At 44.6% G+C, this 18,177-nt stretch overlaps 1 protein-coding gene across 10 annotated transcripts in view; it reads left to right on the forward strand.

Moving 5' to 3' along the window:
• CCDC28A (coiled-coil domain containing 28A) overlaps nt 1-18,177 on the forward strand; it is a 414,393-nt gene that overhangs the window by 120,354 nt on the left and 275,862 nt on the right. For all 10 annotated transcript variants that reach the window (XM_069608099.1, XM_069608094.1, XM_069608102.1 and 7 more), the window contains exon 3: nt 6,494-6,654. In XM_069608099.1, coding sequence (XP_069464200.1) covers nt 6,494-6,654 — 161 coding nt within the window. The remainder of the gene's footprint in view (nt 1-6,493; nt 6,655-18,177) is intronic.

Here is an 18,177-nt window from a genome sequence, read left to right on the forward strand (position 1 = left end):
GATCCTTTCCTCCTTTAGTCTGCTTTGTGGTTTTTTGTTTTTCTCTCGCGCACTGTACCCGCTCCTTGCTGTGAACGGGTCTGTGTTCTTTGTGTTGTTGTTGGACTCAACAGTCCACCGCCTCGTGGTCACACCACCACCTAGGCATCAGTTGCTAGCCTGAGGTTTTCTTCCCTCATCTTCACTCGCTGGTCTCTGCCGTGTTGGCTTTGCACGCCAGCTTCCTTCCACGCTCGGAAGCTGTACGTCTCTTTCTCTATCAGCTCGCCTCGCACAGCTGATCTGAAACTTCCAGGCTTCTCTCCCTTCTAACAGGGACTCCTCCTCCTTGATTTACCACACGTTGCTTGGTCTTCCCAGGCAGAACGTCAAAGTCCCTCTTCACTGTTTCCTGAGTACTCTGTATTACTCGCATACTTGCACAATCTTTACATCACAATAACAAACATTAGCTTGTTCATCACAATTTTTGCCGGTAGAAGCTGTTAGTGGTGGGTTGTAAGTGAGCGATTAAGGGTGTTCCTCTTCAGAATGGGAGGGTTTGTCCCCAAGGGGAGGGAGGTGATGCAGTCTCTCCCTGTGAGCTCTCGCTTGCCTCTATCCCTCATGAGGGTATCGCTTAGCGGGCTCACCTCCCTAGCCTCATAAGGAAAAGCTTCCTCCTGGCGAGAAGTCACTGAATCCCACGATTCATCACAGTTCCCACCAGTGCCTGTCGTGCCTCATGTCATCAGGAGGTTGAGGAAGTTCGGCAAGTCCATGATCCTGATTGGGGCATGAGGACATAGCACTCGGTCCTTCTAGACATGCTCATCTGCCCTCCATTCCGTCTTCCCCCAGAGAGTGGACTTACTCTCACAAGAGGGAGGGAGTCTCCTTCACCCAGAAATCGGAACCCTGAACTTTCATGCCTGGTTTCTGCGAGTTTAAGCTACAAATACTGGAACCTCCTGGAAGACGTAATGGAGGTGTTGCTTTCGGCCAGAAGAGCAGCAACAAAAGCACTATACCGTTGCCTTTGGAAAATGTTTTGCAGTTGATGTAGAACTAAATATATTGATCCTTTCAATTGCAATACACCTGCAGTGCTTACTTTTTGCTGCACCTGGCCCATCATGGGCTACAGGTGGCTACCGTCAAGGGCTACCTGGCGTGTTATCCATCCTTAAATGCATGCCAGAGCAAGGCTCTTATTATTGTGATTCATTTTCTCAAGGTACTGGCCATTATTTTCCTACTGGTCTCTTTTATAGTCCCAGTTTGGGATCTAAACTTGGTACTAACGTTTTTGATGGGCGCACCATTTGAACCTCTCAATTCCTGTCCACTCAGGTTATCAACCTTAAAAATCATTGTTCTGGTAGCCATCACTTCTGCTCTGTCATGTAAGCCTCTTTTCACTATATTTACCATGGAGAAGGTAGTTTTGCCGGTTTGTCCCTCCTTCCTTCCTAAGGTGGTGTCTGAATTCCTTCTGACACAATAAATGACCTTGCCAGCATTTTATCCACCTCCTAATCCTTCCAAAGAGGAGGCTAGACCCTGAGAAGGCTCTAAGTTTTTTTGATTTATTTCCAGATTGGCAAATGTCAGGTAAGATGATGAGCTCTTTTTTGGTTATTCTCGACACAGACTAGGATAGCCCGTGAATAAACAAACTGTCACGTTGGATGATTCTGTGTATTTCAGAATGTTCTTCTGTAGCTGGGAAACATGCCCCTGATAATCTACGGGCACATTCCACCAGAGGAGTGGCAACCACTTTGGCTCTGCAAAAACACGTAATAGTGAAGGACATCTGTAATGCTGCAACTAGGTCTTCCATTCACACCTTTGCAAAACATTACTGTGTGGACACCTTGCCGGGTCAGGACGCTAGGTTTGGGAAAGCTGTTATGCATAATATAAACCAGTAAGAAAAATGCATTGGTCCCACCTCCTTTTATGAAACTGCTGTGGGAGTCTATCAAAGATGAGTAATGCGTGGGAGCACATAATCCATTAGAAGAACAAATTACTTACCCCTGGTAATCTTCTTTTTAGTGGATGTTCCTCCCACGGATTCCTCATCTCCCTGCCAGCCTACCCGTCTGACTGTGGGTGCATTTTTTTTAATACACCTCTCCCAACGCCCATGCACGTTCTTGTAATACTCAAATCGGTTGTGCAGAAAGAGGTGGGGGGACTAGAACTCATGCAACTGGCACAGTGCATGCTATTTATACCATTGTCGACGTTGCGTCCGTATATGGTAATGGAAACCGCTGAGGGACATTGTTGGGACAGTTTTTCTGGAGTTCAACGAAGGGCTTCGTAAAACCATTCAACTGAGGCAGTACACGACTCCACTCTTAGTATAAGGCTGTACCACCTGAGTTATGGTAGCTTAGACAGAGCAGCCAGGCTTATCTTAGGAGGGAGAGAGGGCTGTAGAATCAGTACAAATGAAATTGTAATACAAATGGTTCAAAGAAACACTGAAACACTATGTATTGTATTTAAATAAACCATTTATTTTTTACAAGTAGGCCCAGATAAATCTTGGGAGAAATAAGTACTATTACATTATATATAACCACAATTATAAAAACACAACACTATGCTTGAAGGTGCACCGACCAAGCGTACTTGTATCCTTCTTATTTACTCATTTTTACTGTATCATTGCTCTGTATTCTCTTCTCTGTTGTAACTTGTATGAATAGCGCCCAGATGCCTCTGGGCTTAGCTGCGCTCTACAAATAAATAAATAAACTAAACTAAACTAACAGGAGTTCTAGGGAAATCAGAACCAATTGTTACTTTTTATATAACTTTTAGAAATACCAGGATAGTAGACCCTATCAGTTGTACCGTGCCGCTCAGCAAGAAATTGCATAGTAATTTCAACTGGACAATATACTTTTCTGATATAGTGAAACACAGATTCTAGGAACAGTATAAACCTATAACTGATTTACGATAACACGGAAATTCTAGGGGAGTTGGACCTTGGGGTGTAATTTACAATTACAGTTGCTTTTCAGTTCACAGACTAAGGGAAGCAATAACTCTAATTTATTTAGTAAAACCTATACACATTTTACAGGAGCTATCAGCAACTTAAAGGCAGGTGTAAACCTTAAGACTCTTTTTGTGTCTGTCTAAAACAGACCAGGGAAAGCAAAACCCAGTTTTACACTTTATGAATGACCTAAAGTTATTCTAGGTAGGTAAATGCAGACTTATTCTGGACAGGCTAACAGCAAGTCAGGGCAAGCCAGACCCAGTTGGGAGACACAGCTACATTTATCCTAACGGGAATAATAAAGTGAAACCAACAGCATTAATTTTACGGAGGAGGCACAACCAATTCACAGGTGAGTAACCTAACCTTATATATACCTTTCAGAATAGTGCAACACACATTCAAGGTAAGTAAGAACTTTTGTAACTGTTCACTCTGAGTTACAGTTACTGACCAACTCACAAGGAAGTAACTTATTCTCTTTTCTAGGCAAAAGGGCCAATCCTTTAGAAGTCTTTCCCTGATTCTTGGAGCATGAGTGTTCTCAGTGGCAGAAGGGGGGTTATAGGATCTAGTGTCCAACAGGCAGTGTCAGGATAGGTTCTTAAGTAGCAAAAGTCAGAGTTCCTTAGGAAGACTGTTCAAACAGATATTTTACTTTAGAGTTAGTTGAGGGTCAGGGGCTTCACAGAACACACCCTAGGATGATTCCAGAAGGGGCCCTGGTGCACTGGACGAGAGGCCTCCCAATCACCACCCTAAAACTACAAAGGAATCACAAGAGACTTAGGTAAGTAAATACCCAAGCCAGCACAGTGCCTCAGCACAAAAGAACATTTAGCAGCAGGTGAACTTCAGGATCAGTAGCCAAAAACCCGGTCTGTGGATTCCTTGTCGTGGTGACTGAAAACAGGAACTTGGAAGGGACTTTGCAGCAGGTATCCACAGGGAAGGCTCTAGGCAAGGTTTTCCTCGCGGCTGGCTGCTACTCTGTGGATTTGGCGCCTTTTCAGGAGCACAGAGGAAGACAGAATATCGCTGGTCAGATTCTCATCGTTTCAAAGGTCCAGCACTCTGGTGAGGGGACTTTTCGGGTTTGATTTGTGTCTCTGGAGGTCCAGCAGGATGCCCACAAAGTTTCAGCGGGATTCGGGACACTGTGCACCACACAATGGCTCGAGGTCCCAGGGTATTGGGGTATTGCAGTCCGCAAGGTCGCAGCATGGCGTGGGATGGCTCAAAATGCAGGTCTTCTTGAGTCTGGTGGGTCTCACCAGACTCTGGGTCAGGGTCGTCCGTATCTGGATCCCCAGGTCGATTGTAAGGAAGGGCTACAGCAGACTCCTGTTACACAGCAGGCTCTCCGGTCACTGGAAATCGTCTCAGCCGCTTTTCCTTCATCATCCTTCGGTTTTGGTTTTAGTGGTCGACTACTTCTTCAGCTTCCAGGTTCGGACTCTTATGTAGTAACCCAGCCAATCAAACATCCTTGCAACATTCCAACATGGGGTTGGGGGGGTTGGCAATCCTTTCAGGACAGCTAGCCTTCCAGTTTGAGCTGCAATTTCACCCTCAGGCTGGAAGACCAAGGGCTGCAGAGTTGTGGCTGCTCCCTCGCTTCCTGCCTTCACAGACACCCTGGAGCCTGGGCGGGGAGTCCACAGGAATCCCACCGAAGATAAAAATAACACCTGTATGTCAGGGGAAGGAACAAGAAAGGACAAGGAACATTAAAATGACGAAAAACCAAGACTGGGGCCATTTTGGTAAAATTAGCACCCATGGGTGCCTTTACTGGGGCTGAGCACACGGCCCGCAGTACAGGTGCACCAAATTAATAAAAGGTATTGCTGCCACCAGCCATTAAAGGTAAGCTTGTCCCTGTTACAGAATTGTTAGTTTTAGTGTAAAAGGGCATACATTGTATATCCCTAGCACTCCACAGAAGGTGGGGTGTGCTGGTTTCACCAAACAACATGTAAAAGGGATCCAAAGAGCCTTTCTACCCTTGGGAACTGTAGTTCTCTCAAGGTTAGCCAGAGAAAGTTTAAAAGGGGAGACCCTAGGGCAACCCAAAATCAGCAGGCACTTATTGCCAAAAAGTGTCAAAAAGGATAACTTTTAAAAGACACTATGGAGAGTCTTAAAAATGACACCCATAAAAAGAGAAAGATTATGTGAGTGTGGAAAAGATTCCCACTCAGAGGTATACGGAAAAATAATCCACCAGTAAAATCAAAAATGTTCTGGGGTTGACACAGGTCACGAACATTTTCATTCCTATGAAAATCTTACCTAACCCACATCGACTTGAAGCCGCACTGCGCCCTCTGCTGTCAGAACTTTTTCCAAAGCTGCCAGCAGGATATCTGTACATCAAACATGGGGAATCTGTGGGAGGAACATCCAGTAGGAATAACATTACCAGGGGTAAGTAATTTGTTCTTCTTGGGCTTTCCCTTCCAAAATTGGTCTACCAATCCCTTTAGAAACCTACTAATGCATAGGAACTGGGTATTTCTGACCTGCACCATCAACACCAAAGGTTTCACATCTGCCTCTCTCTCCATCCCAATTACAATTCTCAGTCTTCTCTTAGAAAGCAATGTGTAGCGAAGCAACAAAAAGCCAGAGGTGCGCTATACAAGACAACTTATTATTTTACAGATTTGCACATACAGCTATGTCTTCCTCAGAGGCTGTGTATACGATGGCTGGCATGCTACAAATCTGAGGAGTTTAGTATTGCGAGTGAAGATTTTAGGTCGGCAGGGCCTCAACAGCTGCGAGAAAACTAGCATTAGAAAAAAATCATAAATGTAGATTTATATAAATGATGGTATGCATATGTCTTTAGGAAATGTATTTGTTAGAAATATATTATCAGTTGTTATCAGGGGTTTTGCCTTTGCTCTCTTTGAATAAAGTCCGTGAATCTATGAAAGACACCACTGCTCGAGAACTATATTTACAGGTAACTTGATTTTACTCTTTCCTTCAAATGTTCTGCACTTGCCCACTGTCCTTGTGTTTTTGTAGGCGGAGACAAAAGGAACTGAGGTATGGTGTAGCTGCTGGTAATGCATGTCTGGAGAGGGTGTGGGCGTGCTGTCTTGCATGCTGTGCAGAAAGCACTCCTGTTACCCCCACTAACCGTACAAAGATGGCATCTGTCAGAAGCACGAGAGGACATAGGACATGGACTACAACACGTTTTTACTTGAATTGCCTGATCGTAGTAGATCAAGGAATAGGACAGAGTTTGCTGTACATACATTTTGGTTTGCGTGTGTTTTTATATAGTGTATCGTCTCTCTCAAATGTATAGACAAATTTAAAGTGCAATAGGTATACATTAAAAAAAAGATTTGTAATTATTTGATCACTCATTTTCTGTTTGAGATGCTGGATTTTTTTGCTTGAATTTGTGTTCTTTGTAAGTCGCCATGGCTCTGTTTCATACGTTCTCATGTTTGTCCCAATTAGAGGAATAAAAGAGAGGGGGAGATCTCAGGCAGAATCCAAAGGTGCCTCGTCTGCCCCAATTCAGCATTCATTTCTCACTGATGTGTCCGATGTTCAAGAGATGGAGAAGGGACTTCTGAGCCTCCTGAACGACTTCCACTCTGGAAAGCTCCAAGCCTTTGGTAATAAAAATTCCGTAGACTATTTATTTGAATATCTATTCTGTGGGCGTAGGTGGCTGGGATGGAAGTTCTCAATTTATATTGGCACTGAAAATGTGCAAATTAAAACAGTTATCTAGGCTAAAATGTTAGTGAACGTGTTCATTGGCTTGGTGTCAATTTTGCACTGCACAATATACAGGCCATTGTGCTTTTTATCTCTAAAGCCACATACCAACATTGGCCCTGATTCATGGAATTATTTGCGTGTAAAACGGGGATGTGCCTGCGTGCCACTCTGCCCGCAAATCCCCATTTGTAAAACAGGGATTTGCGGGCCGAATGGCACGCAAATCCCTGTTTTACACACAAATAATTCCATGAATCAGGGCCATTGTCTGGTGCAAATCAGTCCTGCACTATTTCTCAATAGCTGAAAGCAAACCTTTAGTAAATAAAATAAATGTAACCTAATTAGCATTGAAACTTGCATTTGCATGATGCATACAAAAGGAGAGTTATTGAAATGAGAGCTTAAGAAAGTAAACTAAGATATTGCTCTCAACAAAAACAGCAATAACATGGTATGTTAATACATGAGCCCTGTTTTTTGTATCGTGAAATAAGTTTCTTGGGGTATAGAGAAAGGGTCAGTCAAAATGTTCTGAAAAAAGCAGCATTCCTCAATTACAAGAAACCATTAGGTCTAGCTTTACAAATGTAAATAGCAACCCTTTCTCTTGCAAGCATGCTCTCTTGCGTGCACACAAGCATGTGTTCATGCTAATATTTGTCTAATAATATTGCACAAATGTATTTTCAGTTGTAATTTAATGGACACATATTCATTAATATGTATGACCTAGGATTAGCTAAATGTATAATGTTAATTAACATACTATATCTAGTACATCGTCCAGTATCTTGTCATATAACATTATTTTATACTCAAGTTCAACTATCTAAGTTATACAGATACCTTCAGATCAGTAGATGTTAAGGGATTGTCTGAATAGCAGTTACTTTTTCTCTAAATTAATAACTTTGCTAATTTATATCGATATAATCCATCACGGTTTCATGTTATGGATGTCTATTAAAATGCACACTGTTTTTATGACGCTTTTGCATGCGTAGCGCAATGATGTGTCACATTGCTCTATAGAACAGGTGCCATTTTTAAATCGGGGTTTCCTTCTTAGAGTGCAAAATTCAAGTGCTCGCTGAGGAACAGCTAGGCACCCTACCCCCTCAGTTCTTCAAATCGTCATGGCAAACAATAATGTAATATTCAGCATTCTTTTGTTATTACTTTATATTCCAGGCCTACACTTAAGTAGTCTTCTCAAGGAAATACTAACTTAAATTAAATAGGCGTAGACATATAAATGGCACAAATCGTGTAATAGAAAAAAATATAACTATGACCCTTCCTTTATTTCTTCTTTATAGATGCCTACAAATCTACAAAAAAGAAACATACCTTTCATCATAAGAACATTAATAATTAAAAATTACGCCTACATCAAAAGAATAATTGTAGGTTTGTTAATGGTCTCATTTAGGTGTTTACAAAATTTTAATCTATATTATAATTGGATACATTTCCTTCTGATATGTATATGCTATTCTGACCATTTCGGTGCATTTGTCTACCGATGAGCTACTAAAAGTAGTGAAGTGCATATTGAGGATTGCATAAGCCAAAAGGAATGAAGATTTTGGATGAAGGGGATTAGTGAAAAGAAAAACTTCAATTAAAGATTTGGTCAAGTGTAACAATCTTTTGAAGATATTTGTGTGAGGGGATATAACGCACCCAGAAAAAATAAGGTTAATATCAAGTTTTTTTATCTGATAAGACATCTTTTAAGTTCTGAAACAAATTAAGTAAAAGAACCAGACACAATACATGATAGAAATCTGGACAGAGTTTGAAGCAATATATTGAATATAGGGCCTTTTTGTATCCTGTGAAGCAGAGGACTACAATTAATATTCCAGTTGAATGTACTTGCTTTTGTAATAATTTGTGATCTTTGCACATAAGCATCCACATACAATATTCTGTGTCGAGTGAATTGGAGGTTTCTATGGTGTGTGTGGCATTGATATAAGGTTACTGTGCAGGCTTACACGTTCAATGTAGCTACTCTATGCAAGCTTCAGATAATAGGTTTGCAGGACATGTCATTTCAAGTACTTTGCTGATTCCGTTGGGGCCCTGAACTTGGTGTTCTTCTGTTGGCCAATTGTTCTGCTGTTGGCCAATTCCTATTTTTTTCATTCCGTGCAAGTGTTTATCAATGTTGCAAATGATCCTCAAGGAGATGGCTGAAGACAAGGTTGTACTCTTGCTGTGTATCTGTCATCCTGGGCCTAAGCATTTCATGTGTTCTCTGGGATCTTCAAGCATTGACACACGCACACTTAAACACTTACACACACACTTTATCTTAAACGTTGCTGGTAGAGTTGACAGGGGCAAAACTGTCATCTAGGTGGTTGGTGCGGTATTCTACTGCTTATTACTTATGCCCATGGCCTTGTGGGTCTTTCACAAACTACTCCCATTTTTCCTTAGGAGCGCATACTTTTTCTCTGCTGCCTTCATGGCAATGCCATCAGGCAGCCCAAACCAATTGCACCATTCTGCTCAGTACCTGCCTCTGTTAAACTGTTGCCTACAGCTGAGAGCACCCATGTGCATGTTCCCACATTGGCCTTTGTTGACCAATTGGTTTGGCTGAGACATTTTACTTTGATCTGGCCTGCTTAAGTTAATGGCCGATCTTGTGTGAGCTGGTAGTTTGAAACTACAAGATTCATTTGTTAAGCGTAACCTAACAAAAAGGTAATGTAGCAGTATTGGCAGTGATTTTGAAGAGCATTATTTAATTATCCTGCTCCTGGCAACCCTTTTCACATGTTCACGCACTCCTGTACATGAAGAAAAAAAGATGTGTATCCTCCAACCGTCCCATATTTTTTTCTTTGCTAATTTGGCATCTTAACAGTTTGTTCTGTTTTTTACGCCAGGTTCCATGCAATAAAATTGTAAGGGTTGTCCTTTTTTGGGATGCCAATCCAGCCCAGTATCAACTTGTGTGAGGTTAATAGATATACCTGCTTGCACCTTTAAAGTTAGAAGTATCACATTCTGATGATTCATTTATAAGATTGTCTTCTAGGCACTGTCGAGGGAGAGTGGGTATCTCTTAATTGGTCATGGTCTTTCTTGTGGTATTTACTATGTATCCTGCAGATGTTTTATGTCCTTGTATTTCCTTTGAAATTTTAAACATGTTTTCTTTAGATCAAAGAAGACACTTGTCTTTTTCTACATGTCTGTAGTGTGACGAATCCCTAGATGCCATCACTTCTCCCCAAGGGGGGAACCCCTTCCCATGAGGCTGTGGTAAAAATGCAAATTCAGCGCAGTAAAAACATGCAAACCTATCAGCTGAGGGATTGTCCCACTAAAAGGGGAGGGGGCTTTGTTGATAGCCACACAGTTCTATGCACTAGCCTGGAGAATGCCCTAAATAATTGTGTTTCATACAAATAGCATATAGGCAACAAAGGTGGGTTACAGGTAAGTATACAGGGATTAACATTAGACCGAGGCACTATAAACAGCCTCAGAGCATGCTTTTCATTAGACACAAATCCACATTTTATTAACTTGCTTAGTAACTGCACAGGCTGGCAGCACATTGCAAATTACCTGTTCCCAAGATTATACAGTAAGAAGTGAAAAGCCTTCGATACTTTCGAGGTCAGGAAGCGAAGGTCATGGGTGCCGGGGAAAGGCAGTGAATGCACAAACATTTTATAATTTTGGCCTATTAGTTTAATGAAACTGGTCTACTGACTGTTTCAAAATGCCCCATGGCGGCTTCAAATAGCCTCTTGTCCACATTTCAGCCTGGGAAGCGGTCTGAAGAGTTCCTAAGATGTAACATGTAAAGACTGGAGGGTGTATCTGTACTCCTGCCCTCTATATGGCAGAGTAGAAGCACAGAGCACCCCAGCCAAGGTTCTCTATTTGGTAGCTTGGACGAGCAACCAAGGCTTAAGCTCTCAGGAGGTAATGCGGGCTAGTTCTTAAGTACAGTGTAGTCCCCTAACCCCCACAAAGGAATGTCTACATACTATGTTATGTGCTAAAACAGTTCTTTATATAAAAATATGTTTCAAGATATATACATCAATTAATAACACACTTTGTACTCTGGCAATTCTAATATGGCAAATATATACAATGTCTATGTGGTACCACACTTGGCTATTGATTCCTTTAAACTGCATCAACTGCTGACAGTTATAATGGCATACAAATCATAGATAATAGGAAGGAAGGCAAGAAAGGTTTCCATCTCTACCAAAGCACAATTTTGAGTGAGGGTCCCCCCACCTGGGCAACCTGTAATAAAGAGTATTAACAAGCTCAGTCCATTAATGTTTAAATAGTCCTGTTTCCTGGTCAAAATGTGCAACTACCCCAATGTACCTAAGTTAAGAGTTTTTTGACAGGTCCCGTGAGAGTGGACTCCCTTTAAAGCGGGAGCCGCAGGGCGTCGAGATTCCTCGAAGAAAGGTGAACACTTGCGTTGCGACTGCAGCTTCGACCTTTGCAGTGCTCTTTGACGTTCAATCGTGGAAGTCCTGTGAAGAAGATGCGTGCGGTCCACCGCGATGCAAAGATTTCCGTGCCGCAAAGAAGACTCCGTGATGAACGCAGGCCCCGACTGGACTTCGGATCGTCACATTTTCGGTGTCTTTGTTGACTTCGGGTGTCGGGAAACCCACCAGAAGATTCTCCTCGGTCGCCGACGACCTTGACTTTCTCCGGCAGGACAAAGCAGTCGGCGGTGATGGCAAGGGAGCCCTTTGTTCAATGTCCTTGGGCAAGGTGGAACATTACGGCTCCGGTCGTCGAGCAGCACAGCGTCAAGCAGTCTCCGCTTCTGGGCAACACGGCTCGACTGGCTTCCAGCGGTTACGGAAATACTCCGAAACCGGTCGACGGCAATGGACGTTGATGGCCTCGATGTCCTGGTGCTTTACTTCAAGATTCCCTTGTGAACCCTTTCTCCGGTCGACAGCCTTTCGGGATTGGCTTCAAAGGTACCTCGATGAAGATCAGCTTCTGCACGATGTTCCCTCGTAGCTCGAGGAGAAGTCTCCTAGCCAGACCCTCTCTTGGATCAGTCGTCGATGGACTCAACAGCTTTTAGATTGGGTCGAAGGAAAGCAGCAGCAATTCTTCTTCTTTCAGTTGGGCTTCAAGGATAAGCAGCTTGAAGTTTCAACTCCAGCTTCTGAACAAATTGGGAAGTGAGAGGTACCCAGGTATACACATCTGTCCCTTATTCACTCTGCTGAGCCAAGCTCAGTCAGTCAATTAGACTGAAGGGCATTCATGCAGGCAGGCAGCTAATCAGGCTATTCACTTCCACCCAGAACAAGGAATGTGGATTGGGGCAAGCATTCAGCCTTTCAGCACACCACACTGCATTCATGTCAGTTTGGCAGGGCTTTCTCATTCATTGTGTCACACACACACAGAGACCTGACACCAGTAATATAGAATGCATATTGGTCACATACTCTATTCACACAGGTCCCACCCTAAGGGTGTACCCACAACATACAGTCACTGGGAAAGCTCCAGCCAGTCTGGCCTGGACTTCCCTCAGAATACCATATATGGTTCTTCACCCAACAGCGCGCCAGGGGAAGGGACAGAGTCAGGGCTTCCCAGAACCTTGGGAAAACAAGGTAACGGGCAATAGAATGCAAGAGGCCCCAGGGGCCATCTTGTCTCCTATCGGGAATCCACTGATTCCTGTGGCAGGGCCTGGGTATCCCAAAATGGAGGATACTCAGAGCACCTGTCAAGTTCAGCATGGAGCTGCCACCAGCGCATACCCTGGTCTGTGGGCTACACACAGGTGCCCAAAAACACACACTAGTTGTACCCCCACCCATGGGTCCCCTAACGGTATCCCAAGAGTCTCTGTTCACCACAACCAAAAAGAGGAAGAGCTGCACTTTCAGAAGTCCCAACTGGACTCCTGTGCAGAAAACAAAACCGAACACACATATGATATATGATATGATATGGCATTTGTAACGGGTCTATACACATGTGTTTCAAGGTGCGACGAGGCAAGGAAGGGGGAACAGAGGAGGACAGAGACAACAATCTTACTAGGCCAAGTGACATTGAGATTGCACAAGTGCAGGGGAGGGTAGCCAGGTGACCAGTGCAGTATCAGACAGGAAATCAGCAGGTGACGGCAAGGGACGAGGCAGGGCAGTAGAAAGAGGAATGTCTTGAGGTGCTTCCGGAGCTGGAGAAAGAGATCTACCACCAACTTGTTGCTTGCAGAAGGGACTGACCCTGAGGGAGGTGGAGGAGCGAAGAGCTCGAGTAGGAAGGTATTTACGAATAGAGAGTTTGAGGTTTTGAGGACCCAGGCCCAGAAGGCCTTGTGGACAATGCACAGGGCCTTGAACGCAATCCTTGCAGCCACTGGGAGCCAATGCAGAGATTTCACTTCTGGAGAGATACGATCTCTGGGATTGAGGCCAAGGACAAGTCTCGCAGTCCTGTTCTGGATGAGTTGCAGAGGGCGGAGAGTAGAAGCAGGCAGATTTAGAAAGAGGCTGTTGCAGTAGTCCAGCCTAGAGAGAACCAGAGCTCTAGAGTCAGTGAGCTTCTGGGGGAAGGAGAGGAAAGGAAGAATACCTCTGAGGAGGTTCAGTTGGTAGTTTGACTTCTTAGAAACGTCAAAGATGTGAGGAGAAAAGGGAGTGTGGAGTCGAAGATGACCCTGAGGTTCTTAGCCTCACAGGTGGGAGCAGGAAGAAAGCCAAGGTAGGCCGGCCAGAGAGTGACAGGAAAGGAGGGAGCAGGTGTGCCAATGAGGAGAATCTCTGTCTTACTGGCATTAAGGCAGAGATCATTGGTGGCACAACACTCCTGGATAGCAGACAGTCAGAGATGAGAGAAGAAGAGGTGGCAGAGGGGAGTCTGAAAACGAGCTGAGTGTCATCCGCATAGCACTGAAAGTTGGAGCAGAGAGCGGCAATGCAGTGGGCGAGAGGTCCCAGGTATTGGTTGAACAGCCAGGGAGAGAGGTTAGATCCTTGGGAAACACCATAGGTAGAGAGTGAGTTAGAGGACAGGAAGGACCCAAGTTGGACCTGGCAAGGTCGATCAGAGAGCAACAAGGTCAGCCAGGCCAGGGCCTGATCAGTGATACCCAGGTTATCACAGAGACGATTTGAGTAGGATCGCATGGTTGACAGTGTCAAAGGCAGAAGAGAGATCGAGTAAGATGAGGACAGAGGGGAGATTAGAAACAAGGTTATAGAGCAGGTCTTCACGGATGTTCAGGAGAACAGTTTCGCTTCTGGCTGTTCTGAAGCCAGACTGATGTTCATGGGGACAACCAACAGATTCAGTGTGAAGACTAAGCTGGGAGATGGCCACCTTTTCCAGGAGTTTAACCAGGAAAGGAGTGATGGAGATAGGACAATAGCCTGGCAGGAGGGGTCGGCTGAGGTTTTCTTGAGAAGAGGGTGCACAAGAGAGTACTTCAGGGGGGGGAAAGGAATTCTACAGTGGCGAAGGGGTGGTTGCAGAAGTCAGCAGGGGCAGGAGTGAGGGTGTCAATGTGGTCCTTGATGATTTTGGAAGAACAGGGAAGAACCTGTTTTAACGAGACTTTCATAGATCGGATTCCTCTAGAAACCTCATCCGGGAAGAACAGAGGAAAGGAAGAGAAAGAGGGAGGAGAGGTGGCCACAGGGGGGCTGGAGGTAGAGTGTAGAGTAGAGGGTTGAGGAGGAGTGGACGAGAGAGTGGACCGGATGTCCTCGGTTTTAGAGATGAAATGAGAAGCTAGGGTTGTGCGAGGGCCTGGGAGGGGGGACAGGAGAGGTAGAGACTGCAACAAGATTGGCCAACTCCTTGTAGATTTTAACGAGTTCAGCCGAGTACAGGACAAGGACATGGAGGTCCTGTCCCTTCAATGCATTTCCAGCAGCACATAACATAAAGACAGTAACTTGTCAATGTTTCAAGGCTCTTGGATTGTCCTGATCGGTTGTATTCCCATGAGAAACGGATGGAGATGACCGCCGGCATATGAATAAAGATCCGCTGGCCATCTCAAATGTCTCAATGTTTTGGCACTATGATGTGGGTATTGTGGGTCGGACTGTGACATTACGGAGGTGGACGAGGGTGGTGTGGCGAGGATTGCGGGAGCCAATAATTTCAGAATAATGTATGCCCCACTATAGGGAGTGGCCTAGCTCTACCAATAAGCCTCATTTGGAGGACTAACCTAATGTTGCAATGTGGTTTGATGCTAATTAGTTTGTATGATTATAAAAGATTTAGTTTTAAGGGCGTATCTTTGCCAGTCCCTTTCATGCAGTTCTGTTCCGCATTCTGTATGAATTTTGCTTTCCCAGCTTTGACTGAACCCAGAATAAATTGCGTTCCTTCTTGCTTGGTGTACACTCCTCTTTGGATTACTTTTTGTAATTTTTTAATTGGGGAGTTCCAAGGCAACCCGCAGTAAAAGGCCTGGATGGTGAGGCCGCTACCAAACGGTCCCCCTGGGGGGGTGGTGCAGAGCGGGAGGATCTCATGGGGAGAGGGTCTTCCCTCCCCCCAACCCTCCTCCGCGGACAGTGACGACCATCTAGGGTATGGCAAGCGACACCACACAACCACACATCACTCTTTTTCCTCTTCTGAGAGCTCAGTACCTTGTAGAAACATATACTGCTGTAAGACCCATCTGGGAAGTACTGGGATGAAAAGAACATACTAGACCCAAGTAGATCTAGGACTGAAACAAGTTGGCCCTGCAGAATGATGAAGATTACACCTGGGAAACAGAAGAAGGACTAAACTGTTTTTCCAAGATTGCTCTTGCAACATAGTATAAAGGTCAACAAAGGACTAGACCTTTTGGCAAATCCAGCGAAGGAGGCATCAGGTGCAAGCGATCTCCAGCGCCGGAGATTCGAATCCTGTCCGGGAACCGCTGCGAATCATAGGACGCAGGCAGGGAGGCTCAAGACGTTACTGGGGTGCTTCTCAGAAGTAGAGCCACATCAGCTGCTCAGAAGAAGGGAAACTGGGCAGCCCTAGAACAGGAGATGCTGGACGACTGCACACGGCCCCAACGAGAGTCCGGTAAAGCAGAGGTGGAGGCCAGCCCCAGGAAGCCCTGTCAAGGTACTGAGTCCCGAAGCAAGGTAACAGTGGTACGGGAAAGCCAGAGGGGACACGGGGACACACCAGGCGGGCGGAGGCAGCTCTCACTGCCTAGTAGCAAGCAGGCAGCTACAGGTTCACTGAAAAGGCAGAAAGGTGCTAAGGTGGCGCGAGAGACTGGGTAGGGGAAACCTCAACAAACAGAAAAGAAGGGTCTGATACCCTGACAGTTACAGAGGCAATTTCTCTTCTGTGTGGTTGTACTTGGCAAGCAAGGGGACCAAGTGACTGTATTGGGGAAACCTGGGTCAAGGATTATACTTGTACATGAACTGTTAAGAAAGAAGGAAAACGGTGAAACAAGGATCATCCGAGGGATGGAGTCATTGCCCCGGAGTATCACCAAGGGTAATGTGACAGTGAAACGAAGATACCAGGAGAAGTGAGTCATTCGCCTGGCATTGCTACATCGACAGGGAAAACCCAAGAAGCCTGGGTAAGGGAGTCATTCCCCGGTGTTGGAGAAAAGCCATAGTCAAGATAAGGGAGTCATTCTCTTGACAATTGAGAGAACTGAGTATGGAACCTGTCCGCCATGGGAAAGGAGCCATTCCCCCTGGAGTGAAGAAACTCTGAACCTTCTGATAGTGTTATAGGATTGGCAGTCCTTTGTTTGTGAAGTATTGGGACCAGGGGAAGGGAGTAATTCTCCCTGGTTAAGCACTTATTTATTTGGCATTTGTAAAGCACACTTAGCCCAGAGGCGTCAAGGCACTAAGCAGAACTGTGACACCCAGTCCGGAGAAGCAAGTTATTCTCCTGGACCAAGAACATTGACATAACCTACTAGTTTAGTTATAAGTGCAAGGGACAGAATTGGAGATTTTGACACAGGACAGTGGACTCTTTAGTTTACAAGGACATTCTGACAGACCCCTTTAGTATTTTACTTGAGGCAGAGAAGAAACCCCTCAGAGATGGGGATAGCTAGGTTTTATTCTTTATTTCTATGCTAATAAGTCTATAGCAATCACTGTGCCACCTGTGTCAGTCTCCTTTTTCTCCACCCTTACAGAAGTGAATGTATGTCAGCATTTGGGTCTTCACTTAGTACACGAAATAAAGCCAGGATGCTGCTGAACATTTTCTTTGGCTATAATATTCTCATTAACTTTAGTCAACTCAAGCCATAACAGTACATCACATTTAAAATGGCATCATAAGTACATTCATACATTAATAAAATACATAGAGAATTATTGACACAACATACATTTTCAAGAATAAGTAATAAACAGATGAATAAATTCAATGCAATACTTTACGATATTACAGAATTCATACTATGTGAAGGGCACACAGAAAACTACAATTCAATTAATCCATATATAATAGAAACCCAGCCCAGCGAACAGACAAAACTAACAAAGGAATAAAACTATATGTAAATAAATGGATAAAACCAGTCATGCACAAACATATAGTTAAGCACCATTAAACAATCAACCATCAGATTTACCATTTACATCATTGAAGGATAGTCTTACAAAGGTAGCGGGCGCCCCTCTCTCGCAAGAACAGACATGATAACCTGTTCAGTGGTTATTAACCACTTGAGAGTTCGCAGCCACTGCTTTTACTCACTGTGCCTTTCACAGATGGCAAATATCCATTTGCATATCAGTCTTTGTCCTGCCCTGGGGCAGTCCAGCACCGAAATACAATGGCAATTCGAATCTGAACGAGAGTACCACCAGCAACCCCATACACGTGTTTCACCCTTGTTGGGGATCATCAGTGAGGTGAAGCTGATGCCTCTCTGAGCACAGTGAGAGGGAGACCACGTCTGGTTGCCCCCAGGAGACCTAGGGTTACCAATCCCAGGTTCCTTAAAAAATAGTCTTACAAAGGTAGCGGGCGCCCCTCTCTCGCAAGAACAGACATGATAACCTGTTCAGTGGTTATTAACCACTTGAGAGTTCGCAGCCACTGCTTTTACTCACTGTGCCTTTCACAGATGGGAAATATCCATTTGCATATCAGTCTTTGTCCTGCCCTGGGGCAGTCCAGCACCGAAATACAATGGCAATTTGAATCTGAACGAGAGTACCACCAGCAACCCCATACACGTGTTTCACCCTTGTTGGGGATCATCAGTGAGGTGAAGCTGATGCCTCTCTGAGCACAGTGAGAGGGAGACCACGTCTGGTTGCCCCCAGGAGACCTAGGGTTACCAATCCCAGGTTCCTTAAAAAATAGTCTTACAAAGGTAGCGGGCGCCCCTCTCTCTTCAATTA

Source organism: Ambystoma mexicanum, chromosome 4q, assembly GCF_040938575.1.
Source record: "Ambystoma mexicanum isolate Mex_15411 chromosome 4q, UKY_AmexF1_1, whole genome shotgun sequence".
In the NCBI taxonomy this organism is placed as follows: domain Eukaryota; kingdom Metazoa; phylum Chordata; class Amphibia; order Caudata; family Ambystomatidae; genus Ambystoma; species Ambystoma mexicanum.